Here is a 20,626-nt window from a genome sequence, read left to right as displayed (position 1 = left end):
GGGACAGGACTCAGGCCTTGAGTTCAAGCTCCAAGACCAGCAAAACATGCGCACACGCTCTCTCTCTTGCTCTCTCTCTCTCTCTCTCTCTCTCTCTCTCACACACACACACACACACACACACACACACACACACACACACACACACACACACACGATAAACTTAAGGTGGGTTTAAACTCAGCACCTCATATTTACAAAGCTGGTGCTCTACTACCTGAGCCACTCTTCCAGTTCTTTTTGCTGTTTATTTTAGAGATGGAATCTCACAGACTTTCCTTTTCTGGACTGGCTTTAAACTTGATCCACCACCTGAGTAGCTAGGATTACAGGCGCAAGCCACCAGTGCCCAGCAGCACCTCGCCTTCTAAAGGGTGAAAGAACAAATCTTGATTTGCAGGGACCCTGTTTTTAAGAATATGAACACACTCATCAAAACCGAGCCAGCTTCAACACCATTTTAACACACTTCACAGTTTCATTTGAGATCCTTTATTTGTACGTACTATAATCCAGATCAAACCAACCCCTATTTTATAAACCTGCCACTCAGATCTTGTGTTTTGCTGCCCTCCATCTTATTCTGGAATTCTTAGTCATTTAGAAAAAAGCTTCTCTTTTCCCCTTTTAACAAAAACACACCTCATTACTACTTCATCATAATTGCACCTCTCAGCCTCTATTCATCCTAGTAGGGTCTCATTCATATATAGTATATTTTATTTATAGAGCTAAGGATTGAAATTCAGGCCTTGCACATGCTGGGCAAGTGCCGTACCACTGAGGTAACAGCTCCAACTCTGTCGTGTGTGTGTGTGTGTATGTGTGTGTGTGTGTGTTCTAGTATTGGAGCTTGAACTCAGGGCCTTGTACTCTTGCTAAGTTTTTTTTACTCAAGATTGACACTCTACCACCTGAGACATACCTCCACTTGCAGATTTTTGCTACTTGGTTGGCAATAAGAGTCTCAGCCTCATCTGCCCAGGTTGACTTTGAACTTTGATCCTCAAATCTCAGCCTCTGGAGTGGCTAGGATTATAGATGTGAATCGTCAGTGCCTGGCTCTTAATTTTAACTTAACCAAAGTTACGTACATTTCAGATCAAATGAAGCATAGAGAAGGTGGATCGTTGTTGTAAACAATCTGTCACACACAGCTTTCTATAGCTACAGACAACAATTTACACACTTCTTGCAAAGTGTAAATTCCATTACTGTGCTCTCCATCCAGCGTCTCCAAAACTCAACACAGCACCGGACTGGAATTTTTCCACCAGTGTGTGCTGTCAGTAGTGAACACTGTGGAGACTCAGTTTCCTTATCAGTCAGCAGGTGGTTCCTGAGGATCCATGTGCTGGTTCTGAACGTGGGCAGGGTTCCTCCATGGATCTTCTCGCCCCTCCCTCCCAAGGAAGGGTTTGGATTGTGGCTCTTACTGTGCTGAATTTTGAGGCCTGTAGAGACAATGAAGACCTGATCTCACCTTCTCAAAACAAAGGGTGAAGCTGGAGAAGGCAGGTGTGTATGTGTGTGTGTGTGTGTGTGTGTGTGTGTGTGTGTGTGTGTATCTGCGCATGCATACGTGTGCAAGTAGCACTCGTATGGGCCCGGTCAGCAATTTGTATTTATTTAGCTATGGTGGGGATGGAACCAAACCCAGGGCCTCACACATACTGAGCAAGCCCTCTACCACGTAGCCACAATGCAGACCAAGTCAGCAATTTTAGGAGGCACAAGCATATGTATTAAAGGGTTTAAGGGTGACCTTTCCTATGAGCTATGTCTCTTCAAGGTCGGGTGAATTGGTTTTGAAGAAAAGCTGCCTCATGGAGCATGTCTGACACATGAAGTATTAGAGATTAAGTAGGTGTAAATTTCCTGGTATTCAGGAAGTACTCGATAAATGCTGGCTTTTACGAGCATTATTAGCGATAATCTCATTATCAGCTACATTATTATATAATATTAGGTGAAGCTTAATCCTATTAGAATTTCCTAGGCTAAACAAAATGTCGATTAGGGTGGAGACAAATAGTATAAAAACTCACAGCCCGAATAAAATGAGAAATGAACTTACCTGCTTTTGCGTGTCCCCAAAGAGAGCATGCAAACAGCAGCCTGGGATCAGGGGAACAGGCTGGAAAGTCAACTGGCTTTGGGCTTTGGACCCTTGGTGTATAAAATGGGGATCAACAATAATGCCTACCTGGGTAAAATGTAAATGAGGTTAATAGTTCGTGTAGATAGGAGCCCAGCTTATAGTGAGCACACAGAGTACTATTATTCAGTTTCCTACTATTGTGACTCAGGTATTGTTAATTTGTAATCTCTATAGAACTGCAGGTTAGCTTGCAGTAAAGGTAAGAATGGGACCCAGGGCCTGTCCAGCATCAGGTAGCTGCTGGATGATGGAGGTAGCGTTTGGGTCAGAGCAGCGCAGTTCCTAAGCTCATGGTTGGCCATCACATCCCATTGTCCTCATGAGAGTGTGTGCTGGGGGAAACTGGCCTCAAATTAATCACTCTGAGAGTCCATTTCTGGTTAGCTACATAAGGGAAATGATTACCTGTATCAGAGAATTTCAGTTAAATGAGAAACTACTTAGGGGCTAGTGGACTAGCTCATGTGGTAGAATACCCACTTAGCAAACAAAAGGCTTTGAGTTCAAATCCTAGTTTACAAAAAGGGGGTGGGGAAGTGGTGCTGTAGCTCAAGTGGTAGAGTGCTCGCCTTGAGCTGAAGAGCTGAAGGACAGCGCCCAGGCCCAGAGTTCAAGCCCCACGACCGACAAAAAAAAAAAGTCTCAATCTTTTAAGGGCTGGGAAGTTGGCTCAGTGGTAGAGCGCTTGCCTTGCATGCTCAAGGCCCTGGGTTCGATTCCTCAACACCACATAAGCAGAAAAAAAAAAGCCGGAAGTGGCACTGTGGCTCAAGTGGTAAGAGTGCTAGCCTTGAGCTGAAGAGCTGAGGGACAGCGCCCAAGCCCAGAGTTCAGGCCCCACGACCGGACCCAAAAAAAAAAAGGGGGTGGAAGGGAGGAAAGAAGGAAGAGAGGGAGGAAGGAAGGAACGGAGGAAATTAAAAGTACTGGGCTGGGAAGGTGGCTTAGTGGTAGAGTGCTTGTCTAGCATGCATGAAGCCCTGGGTTTGACTCTTCGGTACCATATAAACAGAAAAAGCTGGAAGTGGCACTGTGGTTCAAGTGGTAGAGTGCTAACCTTGAGCAAAAGAAGCTGAGGGACAGTGTCCAGGCCCTGAGTTCAAGCCCCAGGACTGGCAAAAAAAAAAAAAAAAGAAAGAAAAGAAAACAAAAGGTTCTTAGCCTAGCATTCAACATACTTGGTATTTACTAAGTGCTGATAAATTTCTGTGGTGGAAGGGATTCCATCCCCAGTGGAAATGGTTAATTTGTCATTTTTGTTATTGTTATTTGTGTTGTTTTTGTGAACTCAGGGCCTGGGTACTGTCCCTTAGGTTTTTTTTCCCCCATTCAAGGCTGGTGCTCTACCACTTGAGCCACAGCTCCCTTTAGGGCTTTTTGGTGGTTAATTGGAAATGAGAGTCTCACAGACTTTTCCTGCCCAGGCTGGTTTTGAACTTCGATCCTCGGATCTCAGTCTCCTCGGTAGTTAGGATAACAGGTGGGAGCCACCTGCACTTAGCAATTTGTAGTTTTTCTAGAACTGCAAGTTAGTTTTTCCCCATGGATCACAGAGGTAAAATGAGGCACAGAGAAGCTTTGTAGCCTGTTCAGCATCTGCTGGACCATAGGGAGGAAATGGTGGACCTGGAGTCTTTGTCTGTGGATGGCCTCTGTCTAGTGGGCAGAGGCTGGGGACGCTGGCAGCAGGTGCAGAGACAGCACCACCCAAGCTCTGTCCACAGCTCTGCCAGGTTTCTACCCGGCGCAGCTTACTCCTCCTCCTGTCAGGATGCGGGGCAGGCAGCTGCCATGGCATTTCAGAAGCACCGAGCACCTGAAAGGTCCCTGGCCCTTTCCAATTAAATCCTTCTGTGCCAAGATCCGAATGGGCCATGTCTGGTGGCAGCTGGTAACACAGGCAACTTTCCAGAAAGATAACTGCGGCTGCTGCTTATGGGACTGAGTGTATTTCCTGGGGCCTTGGGGTGTGGGGCTGGACTCAGGAGGTAGAGAAGAGCAGCCCGTGGGAGGAGGGAGCAGGGTGACACAGCGGCTGGATAAGCAGGAATGGGTGTGGAGGGGCGCAGATCGGACGGACGGGGAGAAGGACTGGAGCCGAGAACTCCCACACTGCCTCAGCTTCCCCACACCCTGATCTTCCCACCGGGACTGAATAAGGCTGACAAATGGTTCTGTCCCCTGGAGTTGGCTGAAGCAGAAAGACACTGAAATACACACCACGACGTCTGTTAATCCAATTACAATCTTGTACCATTGTTTATTCTGTCATTCAAAGAAGCCCAGGCTGAGTGCTGGTACCTCAGGCCTGTAATCTGAGTTAGGAGGCTGAGAGCTAAAGAAGGAGGTTCAGAGCTAACGGGGGGAGGGGGGAGGGAGGAAGGGGGGGGGGGAGTCTGTGACACGCTTACATCTAACCAGCAAAAAAAAAATGGAAGTGTGGTTCAAGTGGAGCAGGGCCAGCCTTGAGCAAAAAAGTCAAATGAGTTCAAGACTCAGTACCAGCAACACACACACACACACCACCACCACCACCACCACCACCACTACCACCACCACTAAAAAACAAAACAGAACAGAAAACCCTGGAGCCTTAGGCTAAACAAGTTACCCGAGTAAGAAACAGAACCAAAAATGAAAACTCAGCCTCTTTCGGTTAAGTCTGATGTCTTTTTCCCTGTTCCATGCCAGCCCTGAGTGCAGCCTTACTAAGCTTTCTCTAGTTCTCCCAATTCCTGCAGACATACTTGGTAAGGACAGCAGAAAGCTGCTGAAGATGAGCAATGATGAACATTCTCCTGACAGAAGGAAAGCTGGGGCAGGGCAGGATTAAGCAGGGTAGAAAGACCTGGAAATTACCATTCAACAACTGTCAAAAAGTCAGAAGTCAAAATCAGGAAGCAAACTGACAGCCGATGAGCTCCCCTCCCAGGGCACCTCCCGGTAAAAGTTAAACTTGTAAGTTTAGGAGATCTAGGAAGCTGTCTAAATGGCCTCCTCCTTTGAAATGGAAAATGCTGGGAGCTTGTCTTGGCTGGGTAAAAACAAAGAAAGAAAGGCTTGTGTGGCAGAAGGAAGTCCTGAAGGTTACCTGTATTTTGGGTGGACCTCACCCATCTCATCCACCCAAAACTGAGGTCTCAGGATTAGGAGTTGCTAGATGACTTTGCCACCTGTGTTCACCCTGTTCAAAAAGTGTAAAAGCAGCTGGTAGCTCATGCCTGTAATCCTAGCTACTCAGGAGGCTGCCATCTGAAGCTCATGGCTCAAGTCACGGGGGGCTTGTCCTGGATGCAAAAGCCTAGTGAGAGCATGAGACCCTGAGTTCAAGTGTACACACACGCACACACACACACACACACACAGTACAGCAGTTACAGACAGGAACTGCCATTCAGTCAACTCCTATTTTCTGCATGGAAAGTAGGGAATGTTTCTTTTTCTTTTATTTTTTTTTAATCAGGCGTGGGGCTTGAACTCGGGGCCTGGGCACTGTCCCTGAACTTCTTTGGCTCAAGTCTAGTACTCTACCATTTGAACCCCACCCAACTTGCCAGCTTTTTCTGAATAGTTTATTGGAGATAAAAGTCTCTGGGACTTTCCTGCCCAGACTGGCTTCAGAAGCTTGATCCTCAGATCTCAGCCTTCTGAGATTTCAGGCGTCTGGGAGGCGTTCTTCTCTCTTCACCATTTCTCCCTACTTTAACATCCAGCTAAAGCCAAAAGGGCCCAGAGCTGCACATTCTCTCACACCCTGCACTGCGCATGTGACCACGCAGGTCCCTGCCCCCACCCCCTCATGACTGTGGCTCCTGTACTTCCTCTCCCGGGCAGCTGCTTCCTCTTTCCCCTCATCTGTGTGGCTTGGGTGGGGCCGCCTGATTCAGGCTGCCTGGACCAGTCTAGGGGGGCAGCAAGGGGTTTACAATTGTCTGCATGGTTGCTTGAAGCCATCTTTCTCCAGCCAAGCTGTACCCTCAGAATATCGAGGCCCAAACCAGACAATCTCCAAGGATGAATGGAACTGGAGATAAGACACCAAGGGGAGAGTTTGGAGGAATCACCGCTGGCCTCTGGGTCCTCCGTGCTGGGGAGCAGTGGAGGCTGGAGCCGGGCTAGGCCTCCAGAAGGCCATCCTCGTAGCTCCCTGGACAGGATCACAGCTCTGCTGTGCTCACCGCGCTCCCAACATGCCTTCTTTCAGAGACAGCGGGGCGTACACCTGCTGAACAGCTTCTTCTGAAGCCTAAGAACTAAGTCTTCCATCGTCATCCTGGTTGCCTAAGAAAACCCTCATGATGTAATACAAGGCCATGTTGAGTCATCGGTCAGAGCACGCAGGGTTCCCTACACAGCTTTCTTCTCAGAGCAAAAGGATCTATATTTTCCTCTATCAGAATAAAAAGACCATCATCTTAGCTGTGAAATTCATCTAGAAAGTTCTGGGTTCCTGTGGCTACCAGACCACCGTGGTCTGGTAGCTTCTCTAAGAAGCGGCTTGGGTCTGAGCTCTGAGTCAACTTGATTTCTCTCAGCCAGCTAGATGAAGAGGATCAACAAACACAGGATTTCCTGTCCCAGAAGTTTGTGCCTTCTGTCCTGAGAGGCCTTCCCACACCTGGCCTGCCTCTGCCCTGTCTTGTCCTCTGAAGACATGGCTCAGCACTCCTGCCTGAGCGATAGCTGTTCCTGGAAACCCTTTCTCCACTGGGATATTTCCCCTGTGACCCCCCCTCCTCCCTCCACGCAAGCCAGGATGGCAGGGATGATGGTACTGGAGCCATTGGCTGCTTTGGTCCTTATTGTGCCCAAACCTCTTTCCCTTTTCAGATCTACTACCCCCCAAGAGCCACATGTGGTAGATCACACTTGTAATCCTGGCACTTGGGAGGCTGAAGTAGGAGAATTACAAGTACAAGGTCAGCCTGTATTATATGATGAGACCTTGTCTCAGAAAAAAAAAAAAAAAAACAATTAAAAAAACCTCTGCTAACCCCAGCATAGGTCAGCAGGTTCATTTCCATAATGGAAGTGCCAAAGTCACCTGCAGCCGCAGTCAGCAGCTGGCCAAGCCAAGAAGAGGGATGATGCGGGGCATCAGGGAAAGCTCTGTGTCCACTTCTTACAAGGCCAGAGTCCCTCTGCTGTGTGGTTCTTGTTTTCTGGTGGTATTGACAGGCCCTGGGAGAGGGGGAGACGTTGTTGTTGTTGTTGTTGTTGTTGTTGTTAATCTACTGCTAATTTAGCACACACTGTTCCCTGTCCCTACCTCAGCAGCATTCTTAGTGCAAAGTCTTAACAAGGTCAACGAGGCTACTACCGGGTTCCTTCCAAAGAGTAAGAACTGTCAGCTCCTAGCTAAGAGATAGCCAGGTCCGCTCACTATCTCATCTGGTTATTCAGTAACCAGTATCTGGGTGTGGGGGGGGGTAGGACTCTTAAGAGGTGCCTCCTCTCACTAACAAAAGACTTGGAGGGTCATGGGGCATCTGGCCCCACCTGGAACCACAAGCACCATGCCCCTGGTGTCCCTTGGCCCCTGGCCTGCTTGCCAGGCCCAGCCCCGTGCGTGCGCACGCTCAGGGGCTCTACACATTTTGTACCCTGCTCCTCACTGGGGCCTCTCAATTCACGAGGGACGGACTTGGGAGAGGAGAAGTGAAACCCATAGCTGCCCAGCTCAGGGCGATGTGAGCTCAGTCCTTCACCGGCCCTGCGTCCCCAGTGAACAATGGCACCTGCGCCTTCTCCGAACACCTGACCAAGTGCAACACTGGAGCAGGAAGAGACCCGGCCCCTAAGAGCCCCAGTCCCAGCGGTGGTGTGACTGACTTTGAACTCATCCTTCCATCCTCTGGAGTCCTGTACCACACCACAGAGCCCCAGGAATCACGTTCTCCTGCGAATCTTGGCAGAGTTAGCTGTTTTTCTGTTCTGTTTTTGTTTTAATGGGTCATGGGGCTGGAACTCACAGCCTGGCGCTGTCCCTGAGCACTAGCCTTGAGCGCTCTACCACTTTGAGCCACAGCCCCGCTTCCAGTTTTCTCGTGGGCAAATGGAGATGAGAAGCTCACAGACTTCGCTGCTTGGGCTGGCTCTGAACTGTGATCCTCAGATCTCGGCCTCCTGGGTGGGATTGCAAGCGTGAGCCGCCGGTCCAGGTGGGAGTCAGGTTCTGTGGGAGGTTGAGATCTCTCGGGGGCAGCCCTGAGAGGAGGGCAGGGTGCTGGCGTGGACCCGTCCTCATCCTCTCGTCTGCTCCGTGAGGGCGCCATGGGGTGGCCCCTGAGCCACTTCCCTTTATCATGGCAGACTCCACATAGACCTCCACGTGCTTCAGGCACGGCCAGCGCGCTAGCAGTGTCCCCGCGGGCCCGGGTAATATACCGTGGGTTGGTGGGGAGTAGAGGGTATCCCCAAATCTCTACCTTTCAGGTGAGTTGAAGGGAACTCTGCTGGTCCAGTCAAGGTTGGGTCCAGTCTTGGTTTTTAAAATAGAGCAGCAAAAGGCTGCCTTTACTCCAGCCAATCAGAAAGAGCATCAGCGGCCATTTGTAAGTGTCCACCGGGTGACAGGAATGCTCCACGGGCCATGACTGCATCCTCTCACGACCCCAGCGGCTGGTCTACTGGAAAGATGATGAGTGAACACAACCAGCTTTGCTTCCTAAGGCCCTGCTGTTTTCTCTTATAGATAACAACTCCTGGCAATAAACCATGGGGGAGGGGGTTTGCAATTCTCCCACGTGACGCAACACCCTGACGTAGGAAAGCCCAGGCCCTCTGAGGATTCCCATCATCCTCAAGAGATGCCAGCGGCCTGCTCCCAGCCATGTCTCCTCCTGTGCTTGGCAGCCCCAGCTTCCAGATATCCTGACCCATACAATGTTCCCAAACAGGTAGTGTTATTTCACGCCTCTGTGCCTTTCCATATACTGCTTCCTGCTCAGCCCTGCCCAGCCTGGCCACCTCCTGTTTATTTTTGAAGTCACACCTCTGGGAATCCTCTCCTGACTGAGTTCCAATCCCACTGGCCCCCGTGTCCCTCCTGCCTTCGTGTCACGCATGGCCTCTCACAGCACGGTCACACTCGTTCTGTATGTCTTTTTTCCCACTGACCTGTGCACTCCAGTTAGGCAGACATCCTCTGTTTTTGTTTGTAACTAACTAGAGCTTTCGATCCTCCTGTCTCAGTGTCCTGAATGGATTACAGGCATACACTACCATGCCTGACTCCGAGATCCCTCGTACGATTTCCTTTGCTGTCTCTTGATCCCTAGCGTGTGCTGGGTACCCGGCAGGCACACAGGCAGAGGGAAGCGCAGCCTTGTTTTTACCAAGTGAATCGGATGTGAGAGATGGGCATAAGGCGTTGTCTTGTGGCACATAATGGCTACGCAGGGTTGGGCGGGATAAAATTCCAGATGAAAGGGAGAAGGAAAAGTCTGGGAGAAGGAGAAGCAAGGAAAGGCAGGGAGAAGGGAAGGGGTGAGCGAGGCCCCCCTTGCTGCTGTGTGGTGGTGGGGATGGGCGGTAAAGGGCTACCAGCGGCTGAGTTGTCCGGCTGGGCACTCTGGCTCTGTCCCGCTTCTGAAAGCGCTCAGCATGTCTGCTCGGGTGCAGCTTGGCTTCCTAGTCCAGCCCAGGCTCCAGAGCTGGCCAGGGCCTCCCTGCCTGGCCTGTCAGGAGTCTTGGTTCAGAGACGATCTGATTTGGCACTATGGTCAGTGGCCACACAGCCTGGCCAGGGCCTGGCACCGCCACGTGGCCAGCCAAGGTAGGCTTAGCCAAGGTCTGGGGGCTCTCACAGGTGGCACCACCCAGGACCTAGGGGCGGGGCTAGGAGTGACACTGTGCCATGCATGACCTGAGCCATGGACAGGGTACTTCCATCTGGGAACAGCTAGTAAGGAAATCCAAGGCAGAAACAACTAAATGGCGTCCCTCACGGCTTTCTCGGCAGTGCTCTGGGCGATGTTCTCTGGGGGACTGCAGTGTTCTTGCATTTATTGCAAAAAGCCGACTGGGTGCCAGTGGCTCACGCCTGTAATCCTAGCTACCCAGGAGGCTGAGGTGTGAAGATGGCAGTTCAAAGCCAGCCTGGGCAGGAAAGTCTGTGAGACTATCATCTCCAGTTACCCACCAGAAACCCGCTAGTGGTAGAATGCTTGCCTTGAGCAAAAGAGCTCAGGGACAGTGCCCAGGCCCGGAGTTCAAGCCCTATGACTTACCAAAACCAAAACGAAATAAAAAAACCCAAACCCACAACAACAAAAAGCCCTATTGGGCATCATTTACAGTTCTCTGAGTCTCATATATCCCTGGACTCAAGAGTCCAGAGCAATTTGGCAACCATTTAGAAGCACGAAAACTTTCCTGTCATCAGGTTTGCTGGTACCAATCACTGTGAGGGCTCTTTGGGTAGCCCCAGCTTCCTGGTAGAACTCAAGTTCTTAGAAGACCTGTGATCCAGCCAAGAGCCTTTGGGAACTAGTAGTCAGTAGCTGGGTCTATGTGAGTGGAATCTTTCTCCCTTCCCCTCTCCTTCCCCTCCTGTTTCTCTCCCTTCCCCCTCCCTTCTTTTCTCTCTCCTTCTCCCTCTCCTCTCTCTCCTGTAGACAGTCTTAATATGTAGCCTAGGCTGGTCTCAACTAGTGGTCCTCCTGCCTCAGCCTCCCAAGGGCTGGAATTACAGGCAGGCACCACCACACCTGACTTGGAACTTCATTCTTGCTGAAGTGAAAAACATAGGGGGGAAATGTAAGCAATGAAGAAAGGAGCACATTCAGCTTCCTTTGCTTAATAAGATTAACTGAGGGGAACAGTACAGAGGCTGAGATGCATGTAGAAAGGTCATTTGAAGAGCTGAGGTGAGGAAGAGCCCAACCCAAATTCAAGCCTTTGCTGCAATACCATTTATTTCACAAGGGGTAGCCTGACATATTAGAGGAAAGTTACTTAGGGGTTCAGAGGCAGATTCCCACAAGTTACAGAATGAGCATGGAGTGTCACCCTCAGGTTCAGGGGGCTGAGGGAAGGAAAGGGCGCCAGGAAGCTCCTAGCTTTCTCCTCCACTTCCCCATGAGATCTCTGAAGAGCCCAGACACTGTGTTTCCTCTGAAGTCTGGCCCTGTCTCTCTGGCCTCTTTTTCTTTTTGGTGGTGCTGGGGATGGAAGACTGAACACTTGCTTGACCACTGAGCTGCGCCCCAGCCCCCATTCTGAGGTCTATTTTCCTTGAACTTCCTTGGGGAAGCAGATGGTGAGTCAAGGAGGCCATGGAGCTCCTTCCCCAGACCCTGGAAACTCTGAGGGCTGCCTGGCTGTTCTTTCCATCTGACAAGTGCATGGGGTCAGGACAGGATGTGTGAGCCACCAGAAAGAATGATCTTTCTGTCTGTGAGCTATGGGGCAGTCATCTTGAGTTCCATCCCCAGCTGATCATCTCCAAATGTGGCTGAGCTCCGTCTGCTGTGTTCTAAGCCTAAGTGGCCTTTTAGCTTCACTTTGAAGACAGATTCTCCTCCTCCTTCTGTAAAACCAGTAATGGGGCTTGAACTCAGGGCCTGGATGCTATCCTTTAGGGTTTTGTTGTTATTTTCTCATGGCTAGCACTCTACCACTTGAGCCACAGCTCCACTTCAAGCTTGTTGGTGGTTCATTGGAGATGAGTCCCATAGATTTTCCTGCCTGAGCTGACTTCCAGCCAAGATCCTCAGATCTCAGCCTCTATGTTGGTAGGATGATAGTCGCCAATCATTTCTGATACTTAGAAAATGACCTCAACTCCCTGTGGCCACCCACCTCTAAGACACACCTCCAGACAGACAGGCCCCTTGCCCTGTGGAGAACTCAGGAGGAGAGGAATGGGAGGTACCGGTTAGCAGGCAGGTCCTACGAGACTGTCACACCCAGCCAGCAAGCAGTAGGCTGTTCAGGAACCTCAGAGGCCCTTGGTTCGGAGTCTCCCCCTGGCTGAAGGGAAAGAGCGGTGGGGGCAAGGCCCTGGGCTGCCCGAGATGGCACAGCTGAGACGCCTGGGCTGGACTTCTGCTGACCCGGATGCTGTTCTCCCGCAGGTTCCGAGGCTTCACCCTGGTGCTCACCTTTCTCATATACACCTGCTACCACATGTCCAGGAAGCCCATCAGCATCGTCAAGGTGAGGCTCTCAGACAGCACTATGTGCATGGACCGGTCTGGATCTCAGGCTATCACCCTCCATCCAATCAGTGCACGGGATGAGGATGGCATCCTGCTACCCTGGGCACTGGGTTACCATGGTTACCTCCTGGCCACACCCACCGTCGGTAGCTCTTTTCCTCCCAGCAATGTTTCCTTGGGTGCTCCTTCCTTTTGAGTTTCCTCACCTAGCCCAGTCAGTAGGCTAGGCCCAGTAGGCCCAGTCAGTGGATGGGGTAAGAGTGCTGGAGGCCTGGGCTTTGTGTTCATGTGACCACCTTCCCCTGGGGCCCGGACCCTGCTGGAGCAGGTGGCAGCAGCAGGGAGCGTGGACTCAGTGGGGAGGCAGGCATGCTGGTGGTTGGGGAGGGTTACGCCTGACCTGAGCTTGCCATCGTCTGCCAGAGCCGGCTGCACCAGAATTGCTCGGAGCTCATCAACCCGGTCAACGACACCCATAGTTTGAATGACACCACATGGTGCAGCTGGAGTCCATTTGGTAAGAATGAGTCTGCCCTTCTCCACCCCACCCGAGAGCCTGAAAGGGCTTCCACAGGCGCAGTCAAGAAACCAATTTTGTCTCTCCTGCCTGCTTTTAGACAAAGATGACTACAAGGAGCTGCTGGGGGCGGTGGACAACGCGTTCCTCGTGGCCTATGCCATTGGCATGTTTATCAGGTAAGGAGAATGCAGCGTGCCGGCCCCTCCACGGGGAGATGGCTCAGAGCCACTGCTGCTCCTGACCGAGCTGTGGGAACGAGGCCAAGATTCCGCCCAGCCCATCAGCCCAGGGCCGGCGGCACCACGGGCGCCAAGGCCGCTCATTCACCCCGTGGCCATGCACTGATAGCAGCCCTCCTTCCAGAAGGGTGTATTCCATGCTCCCCTGGAGTCTGTCCACTCAGAGTAGCACCAGTGGCCACGGAAATGCCCAGGAGGACCTTCCACATGTAGACTAGCTCAGTGAGTTCATTGCCAGGAAGCACAGACAGAAAAGGCGAGGTGTGGACTTCATAGGGCCCTCAGACTAGTGGGTGACCATTATAGAAGGGTGCAGGAGCTCTGAGGTGCTTGTTCAGTGCAAGCTGCGGGGAGAGCAGAGGGCTGAGGACGGCTCCTTGGAACGTGGAGAAGGGGATCCAGGTACTGATCAAGCCAAGCACGGCAAGTGAGGGACAGCATGGGCTGGGGGGTAGGATTTCCCATTGTTCACAGGGATGGAGGGGGATCTGCCAGAGGATGAGGCTGGCTGCACAGGTCCTATGCTTCATTCGGGGGGGGGGGGGGCGGCCTGGAGGATTTTACCCAGATTTACAGGTCAGAAACATCATCTGAGGCAGTACTGCACACGTGAAGGAGGGCCAGGCTGGGTCACGCCAAAGGACCTATCTGCCAGCAGCCTGAGCTGCTGAGCTGGAGGGAGGGAGGAGAGTGGAAGTTCCCATGGTGATAACAGATGCATGGGATTGGCACGCTGGACAAGGATGCAAGGGGCAGGCTGGGTGGGCTTTGGGGGCTGAATGGGGGGTGGGGAGAGGCAGCGCCTGAGGATGCTCCTGAGCCTCGCTTCAGTGTTCAGGTGGAGGGAGGTTCTCTTCTCAGGTCAGCAGTGGAGGAGGGGCCAGGATGGTAGGAGGAATTAGAATTGCTTTATTCAATTTCAGATGCTTGGTGGCCATCCAGATAAAGATGTCCTTGAGGTTGGGTGAATGTGGGGGTGGGGGGCAGGTAGAGACTGTGTGGCATATACCTTTGGCAGTTAACATCATAAAAATGAAGCACAAGATGGCGGCTCTGGGCATGCTCAGTCAAGGGGGGAAGATGGGCAAGAGAACCATCACGGGCAGCACTGTCCACAGAGCACTGCATGGGAAGGGGGGCTGAGGCGATCCCCACGGGAGCAGCAGCTGAGTGGGCCGAGCTGCACAGGGCACGGAGACCAGCGGCCGAGTGCACATTACAGATTTAAGTGCAAACCCAACTCTTCTCCAGTGGGATTTTTGGGGAGCGGCTCCCCCTCCGTTACTACCTTTCAAGTGGAATGCTGCTGAGTGGCCTCTTCACCTCCCTCTTCGGCCTGGGATATTTCTGGAACATCCACATGCTCTGGTACTTTGTGCTTATCCAGGTATGAACTCCATTATTGAGGCAGAGAGGACCCTGAGGCCACGGGTCCTTCCTGGGCACCCGTAGGCTCCTAGTGGACTCCCAGGTCCAGAGCCACGTGTCCTCCGCTCACTCCTGCCTTGAGCATTTCAACAAGATTACTTCAGGGCTGGGAAGGTGGCTCAGTGGTAGAGCGCTTGCCTTGCATGCCTGAGGCCCTGGGTTCGATTCCTCAGCACCACATAAGCAAAAAGAAAAAAGCCGGAAGTGGTGCTGTGGCTCAAGTGGTAGAGCGCTAGCCTTGAGCTGAAGAGCTGAGGGACAGCGCCCAGGCCCAGAGTTCAGGCCCCACGACCGGACCCCTCCTCCCCCCCAAAAATAGATTACTTCAGTTGTGTGAGAGGCTTGGTTTTGGCTCAAATGATCTTGAACTAGGAGAGAAGCCAGCTCATGACACTGGCGTGTGCACGAAAGTGCATGAGAGGGACGGGCAAGGTTTGCAGTGTGGGGTGCAGAGGGCCCCTCGGCTTTGACACTGAACCCCCTCCTCCCGGGCTTGCTCTCCCCCTCCCCTCCCCCGCTTGCTCTCCGCAGATCTGCAACGGACTTGTGCAGACCACGGGCTGGCCCTCCGTGGTGACCTGTGTTGGGAACTGGTTCGGGAAGGGGAAGTGAGTACTGAGGGAGGAGCCGGGAGGGAGAGGTGGGGAGGGAGGGCTGCCGGTCCCCCGCCGCCCTCTGGTGCATGTTCAAGGGAAAAGATGAGAATTGCCTTACTGTTATTTTCACGTGCGGAGATGAAAATATTTCCGTGGTTAAGGAGCATGACTGGTTTTCTCCTGGAGAAGGGCAGCTCATAGAATTGGCAGCCTTACTTATGCTTCGCATAATATAGATGAAGACAGAGAGGCCTCTGTAACTCTTCTTGAACTGGTTTCGTGGGGGGAACAAAAGTTGCCTGTGAGGCAGATTTCTCGTGCCTGGCATTGACCTCTGGGGCGCTATTAAATTCTTGTGTAGGGGGCGTCTCACTCCCCATAGGGTATGTATATATCTGGCATCTTATCACTTGACACCAGTGACAAAACCTCCAGATGCTCCCAGATGTTGGCGGGGAGGGAGGGGGGCGGTGGGAGTGAATCATCCCCACAGTTGAGATCACATAGTAAAACAGGAGTGGGGCTCTGCACCCTCTGTGGGGATCGGTGGGGTGCCCCAGGCCAGGCTGTCTCCTGCTTAACACCAGCCAAGGCCTGGGTCTCAGTCTTCCGCACCACCCAGAGGCCCAGGGCTCGGCTTTGGAGGCTGCAGTTGCCTTTGCTACCTGTTTCCCTCCCTCTCCTGCAGGCGCGGGTTCATCATGGGCATCTGGAACTCACACACGTCTGTGGGCAACATCCTGGGCTCGCTGATCGCTGGCGTCTGGGTGAACCACCAGTGGGGTCTGTCCTTCATCGTGCCGGGCATCATCACGGCCATCATGGGTTTCACCACCTTCCTCTTCCTCATCGAATGTGAGCACATCCCACCCTCCCCACACCCACACCAGGGAGCCCCACTGGTCTGGTTTGAGGAGACAGCTGGACATTCATGGGGTTGAAAGACCAGTTGTGCAACTCTGAGCCGCAACAGTAGTATCTACACTCCAGGATTTCAGAAGGTTTAAGGGGAAAATGTAAAGTACTTGGTCCAAAGCAGGTGATCTGAGATCTGTGAGCGGGGCTGGCGGGGCTGGAGGGCCGAGCAGAGCACCGCTGTCTTTCCCATTCTCTGAGACCTGTCTGTTGGCAAAACCAGGTTCTACCCTAGCCTCACACCAGATGGATGCTAGGGGTCAGGCCTCGCTCCCTGGTGCTGGCAGGTGTCAGGCTGGCTTCCTGCACCAGCTTAGGCCCAGTGTAAAGTAAAAGCCTGGCTCGATGAGGTTCTCAGATGGGTTTTATCCCCCACAGACCCAGAAGATGTGGACTGCACCCCTCCGCAGCACCATGTAAGTGTCCCATGTATCTGTTCCTGCCTGCCCTCTCCATCATAGGGAATAGACTTGCGGGGAGAGGAGGGTGGGGAGAGCTGTATTCCTTGGGTTGGCTCACCCATAACCCAATGGGCCTGGAAGGTCAGTTGAGTGCGAGGAAGATGTGCGCGTATGTCTCGCTTTTGCCGTCCATCCTCCGGCTGGGGGAGGTGGTGCATGGTTGTGCTCACAGCGAAGGCTCCTCTCCTCTGCTTAGAGCGAACAAGACAAGGACCAGGACAATGCTGAGGATGCTGGGAACAGTCCCTATGGTCACAGAGACAGCAGCACAGAGACATCAGCCAGCTATTCCAAGGAGCCAGGCCCTGAGCCTGCTGCCATCAGCTTCCTGGGAGCCCTTAAGATTCCGGTGAGAACCCCGTAGATTAGAGGGATGGGTAGGGCCCTCTAGATTTGTCCACTGGGTGTCAGGAGATGGGAGTACTGTGCACGACATCCTGTTTGCACTCTTTCCATGGTCTGTCTGCCGCACTCCCCAGGGTGTGATCGAGTTCTCACTGTGTCTACTCTTTGCCAAGCTGGTCAGCTATACCTTCCTCTATTGGCTGCCCCTGTACATCTTCAATGTGGGTGAGTACATGGGAATAAGCAGCTCTGAGGAGGCCAAGGCCGCTGCTGGAGGGGGAGGACACCATGCTGGTACTGACTGTGATTCCTGGACACCACAGGGATTCTGTGGAGCTACTCAGTGGATTTATTTAGTTACTTGTGTTAAGTGGGAAACTGAGTCCCATGCATTGCCCCTTGCCTTCCTTGGGGCTGAGTCGGGCATTAGGAACCTAAAGCTCTGGTCAGCTGGCCTCCAGCTCTTTCTCTAGCCTGAATGCATATTGTTTGGTTCAGAGGTAGGTAAAGGTGTTACAAAAGGATCTGCCTTGAGAACTCAGTTCCAGGCTGAGGAAGGGCCTGGAGCGCCCCTGTGCTATGTAGTACTTGGCCTATGTGGAGCCTCGTGGTGACCACTGGTTGGGGGAGCTGGAACAATATACAAGATCACTTTTTTTTTTGTCATGGTGCTTGAACTCTGGACCTGAGTGCTGTCCCTTAGCTCTTCAGCTCAAGGTGAGGGCTCTACCACTTGAACCACAGCGCCACTTCCAGTTTCTGGTGGTTAATTGTAGATAAGAATCTCACAGACTTTCCTGCCCGGGCTGGCTTTGAACCATGATCCTTAGATCTCAGCCTCTTGAGTAGCTAGGATTACAGGCATGAGCCACCAGCGCCCAGCAACGAGATCATTTTTGTGGTTGATAAAGGCTGAGGTCCATTGGCCCTGGGTCTCTGCTTTTCCACAGGGAGGGCGAGTCTACTACGGAGCAGCCTGCTCAGCCTTCCCAACCCCAGTAGCCTCAGAGCCCCACCTCTCACCCACTCCCTCCTAGCCCTGCCTCACACGTGCTTGCTCTGGAAAGGAGTGGGGATTAGTCACAACCCGACCTGTAGCTGCAGCGTGTCTGGGGGTGTATGTGACAGGCCCTGTGTGATTGAGTGCTGTAGACACTGTGACCCTTTGTCTTGTGGCTGAATTCAGAGTATGAGTCAACCTTGCAGATGAAGCTACACAGTTAGACTTATAGATGTTCCCTTTTCTAAACTCAGCACTAGAGTCTGACCCAGAGTTTCCAACTTCCTGCTGGTTTCCTCCTGGCTCTGCATCAGCAGAGACCAAAGGCAGCCAGGCGGGCTAGCAGGTCAAGAGCGGAGCAGGGAAAGTGGCTGGAAAGGCGGAGGCTCAGTGGAAGTGACTGCCCTCCAGGGGCAAGATGGCCCCTGGAGGGCAGGAAGGCTTTCTGAAGGTCAAGACCACTCTACACAGGCAGTGGGCGGTACATCACAAACTGACGCAGACTCACCATGTGGCCTGGACCAATCCCTGTGCTACAGGCCTTCAAGTCGACCCTCTGAGGAGGCCGTGCTGGGACCGATGCCCTGAAGGGCTTCTTCTGGATGTTCACTGAGTGTCTGTGTTTTTCCACAGCTCACTTCAGTGCCAAAGAGGCTGGAGACCTTTCCACGCTGTTTGACGTTGGTGGCATCATAGGTAAGGCCTGGTGGGCTGCTTCTCTTCCTTCTGTAGAAAGAAGGAAACTGTTCAGCAGGTTATAACCTCAGCAGTGGCCCCTGAGAAAGAGCTCCTGGTGTACTCTCACTTCTGCACCTGCTTGGTTGGGCCTAAGAAAGATGGCCCTCTTGTTGGGTTCCCTGTAGTGAGGGTTGCAGGAGAGGCTAAAAAGGGGAAGGTCTTCCCTGGGCCAGGCCTATACTGGGCAGCAGGCAAGGGGATGGAGGGGCGAGTCTGTCCGCGAAGTGTGTGATACGTACGTGTTCCAGGCGGCATCATGGCGGGGCTCATTTCTGACTACACCAACGGCAGGGCCACCACTTGCTGCATCATGCTGATCCTGGCCGCCCCCATGGTACGTATGAACTCAGTGCAAAGTGTGTGTGCTCTGAGCGCTGTGTGCCCGTCTCTGTGTTGTGCATGCTGCTGTCTCTGTACATGTGCACACACACCCCTGTGTGCACCTCGGTTGAGTAGTGAAAGTCAGCAGAAGGTTAGGCCTAAGAAACCTGGGAAAGGGATTAAGCTTATTTGGCCTTGGAGGAGAAGAGGAAGAGCACAAAAAGGGAAAGAAACTGAGGTTAGATAGGAGAGATTTCTTGGGGATAGGGAAATAACAGATGACCACAGTTTGGACTTCCATCTGCGGTACACTTAAATACCTGAAGGCTGGGTCTGTGAGGCTGGAGGAATGAAGTGACTTGTGAGCTTCCAGATCTGGCGGAGACAGTTTCAGACATGGGGCCTCCAGACCAGCCAGGTTTGGAAAGTGGGCCACGACTTCATCTCTCCTTCCTCCTCTCACAGATGTTCCTGTACAATTACATAGGCCAGAATGGGATTACTAGCTCCATAGGTGAGGATGGGTACAGGTGCTGAGAGGCGGCTGTGGGAGATGAGGGGGCGTGGCCTGGGCTGGGAGGGGCCTTTCCTCTCTAATGGTGCTGTCTCTGCCTTTGCCCAGTGATGCTCATTATCTGTGGGATCCTGGTCAACGGTCCATATGCACTCATCACTACAGCTGTTTCCGCCGACTTGGTAAGTTGGCCACCCCAGGGTGTCTGGGACACTCTGGGGGCATAGTCAGGACCTTTGTCTCCAGCTTCATTTCGCTGGATCCCTTTCTCCTCTCCTGTCCTTTAGGGATAAGACCCTCAAAACCGTTGAGGACCCTCTCCCTCTCCCTGACCCCTCGTGCCACTCTCCATGCATGAGGCTGCCCTCCCCCAGTCCTGGTGCTGCTCAGCTCAGGTGCGCACTCTGCTCTCCCCCACAGGGTACTCACAAGAGCCTCAAGGGCAACGCCAAAGCCCTCTCCACCGTCACAGCCATCATCGACGGCACCGGCTCCATAGGTCTGTGGTTCTCATCTTGGCTGTTGCCATCTGGAGCCGAGCCTGGTCTTGGGCAGGCCTGTGGGTGCCCAATCTCAGGTGAACGGGTTCCCCTCTGATGACGTTGCGTTTTCTACAGGCGCGGCGCTGGGGCCTCTGCTGGCTGGGCTCATTTCTCCCACGGGCTGGAACAACGTTTTCTATATGCTCATCTCTGCTGACATCCTGGCTTGCTTGGTAAGAGTTCTTGGGGTATCCATGTAGGTACTGCGGGGGGGCTCTGTCTCTGCAAGCTGGAACCAAATGTTTCAAAGCATCAGGGTTTTTGGAACAGCTGCTCTTTGCTCGGAATGACTGCCACCCAGGGTTGACCCTTTTCTCTGTGCATTGGGCTCCCTGCAGCTCCTCTGCCGGCTGGTGTATAAAGAGATCGTGGCCTGGAAGGCGGCCCTGGGCAGAAGCAGAGGGTGAGTCCACCAGCTCTGCAGGTCCCACCTCTCCCCAACTCACTTCGTTTAGGAAGCCATCCAATGCTCCAGTCTAAGGCTGGTCCAGCCCTGACCCGCGGGGCTGTGGAAGCAACCCTCTCTCCTAATGTGAGCTGCGGACCTCCACCCTCCCCGCCCCAGCCCTGCTAACCTTCCTCTGTTGTCCTCATGTGTCTCCATAGCTCTAGTCTGGCCCTAACCCACCCGTGATAGTATTTTCCTCAAGTCCCATGACCTTTGTGAGTATTGTCGTGAAGTC

At 52.7% G+C, this 20,626-nt stretch overlaps 1 protein-coding gene across 2 annotated transcripts in view; it reads left to right on the top strand.

Moving 5' to 3' along the window:
• Positions 1-20,626, top strand: part of Slc37a2 (solute carrier family 37 member 2) — a 40,127-nt gene that overhangs the window by 6,148 nt on the left and 13,353 nt on the right. The window contains exons 2-17 of one of the 2 annotated variants that reach the window (XM_042674849.1): positions 12,241-12,322; positions 12,748-12,841; positions 12,942-13,020; positions 14,335-14,470; positions 15,043-15,119; positions 15,796-15,962; positions 16,401-16,438; positions 16,680-16,832; positions 16,963-17,053; positions 18,462-18,524; positions 18,815-18,900; positions 19,353-19,401; positions 19,510-19,583; positions 19,822-19,900; positions 20,019-20,116; positions 20,282-20,346. In XM_042674849.1, coding sequence (XP_042530783.1) covers positions 12,241-12,322; positions 12,748-12,841; positions 12,942-13,020; positions 14,335-14,470; positions 15,043-15,119; positions 15,796-15,962; positions 16,401-16,438; positions 16,680-16,832; positions 16,963-17,053; positions 18,462-18,524; positions 18,815-18,900; positions 19,353-19,401; positions 19,510-19,583; positions 19,822-19,900; positions 20,019-20,116; positions 20,282-20,346 — 1,431 coding nt within the window. Of the gene's footprint in view, positions 1-12,240; positions 12,323-12,747; positions 12,842-12,941; positions 13,021-14,334; positions 14,471-15,042; positions 15,120-15,795; positions 15,963-16,400; positions 16,439-16,679; positions 16,833-16,962; positions 17,054-18,461; positions 18,525-18,814; positions 18,901-19,352; positions 19,402-19,509; positions 19,584-19,821; positions 19,961-20,018; positions 20,117-20,281; positions 20,347-20,626 lie in introns of both variants that reach the window. The other variant, XM_042674850.1, reaches the window with a different exon arrangement.

The sequence above is a fragment of the Dipodomys spectabilis genome, unplaced genomic scaffold, assembly GCF_019054845.1.
Source record: "Dipodomys spectabilis isolate Male_0828 unplaced genomic scaffold, ASM1905484v1 ptg000023l, whole genome shotgun sequence".
NCBI classification, from domain to species: Eukaryota; Metazoa; Chordata; class Mammalia; order Rodentia; family Heteromyidae; genus Dipodomys; species Dipodomys spectabilis.
This window is presented reverse-complemented; position numbering and strand designations above follow the sequence as displayed.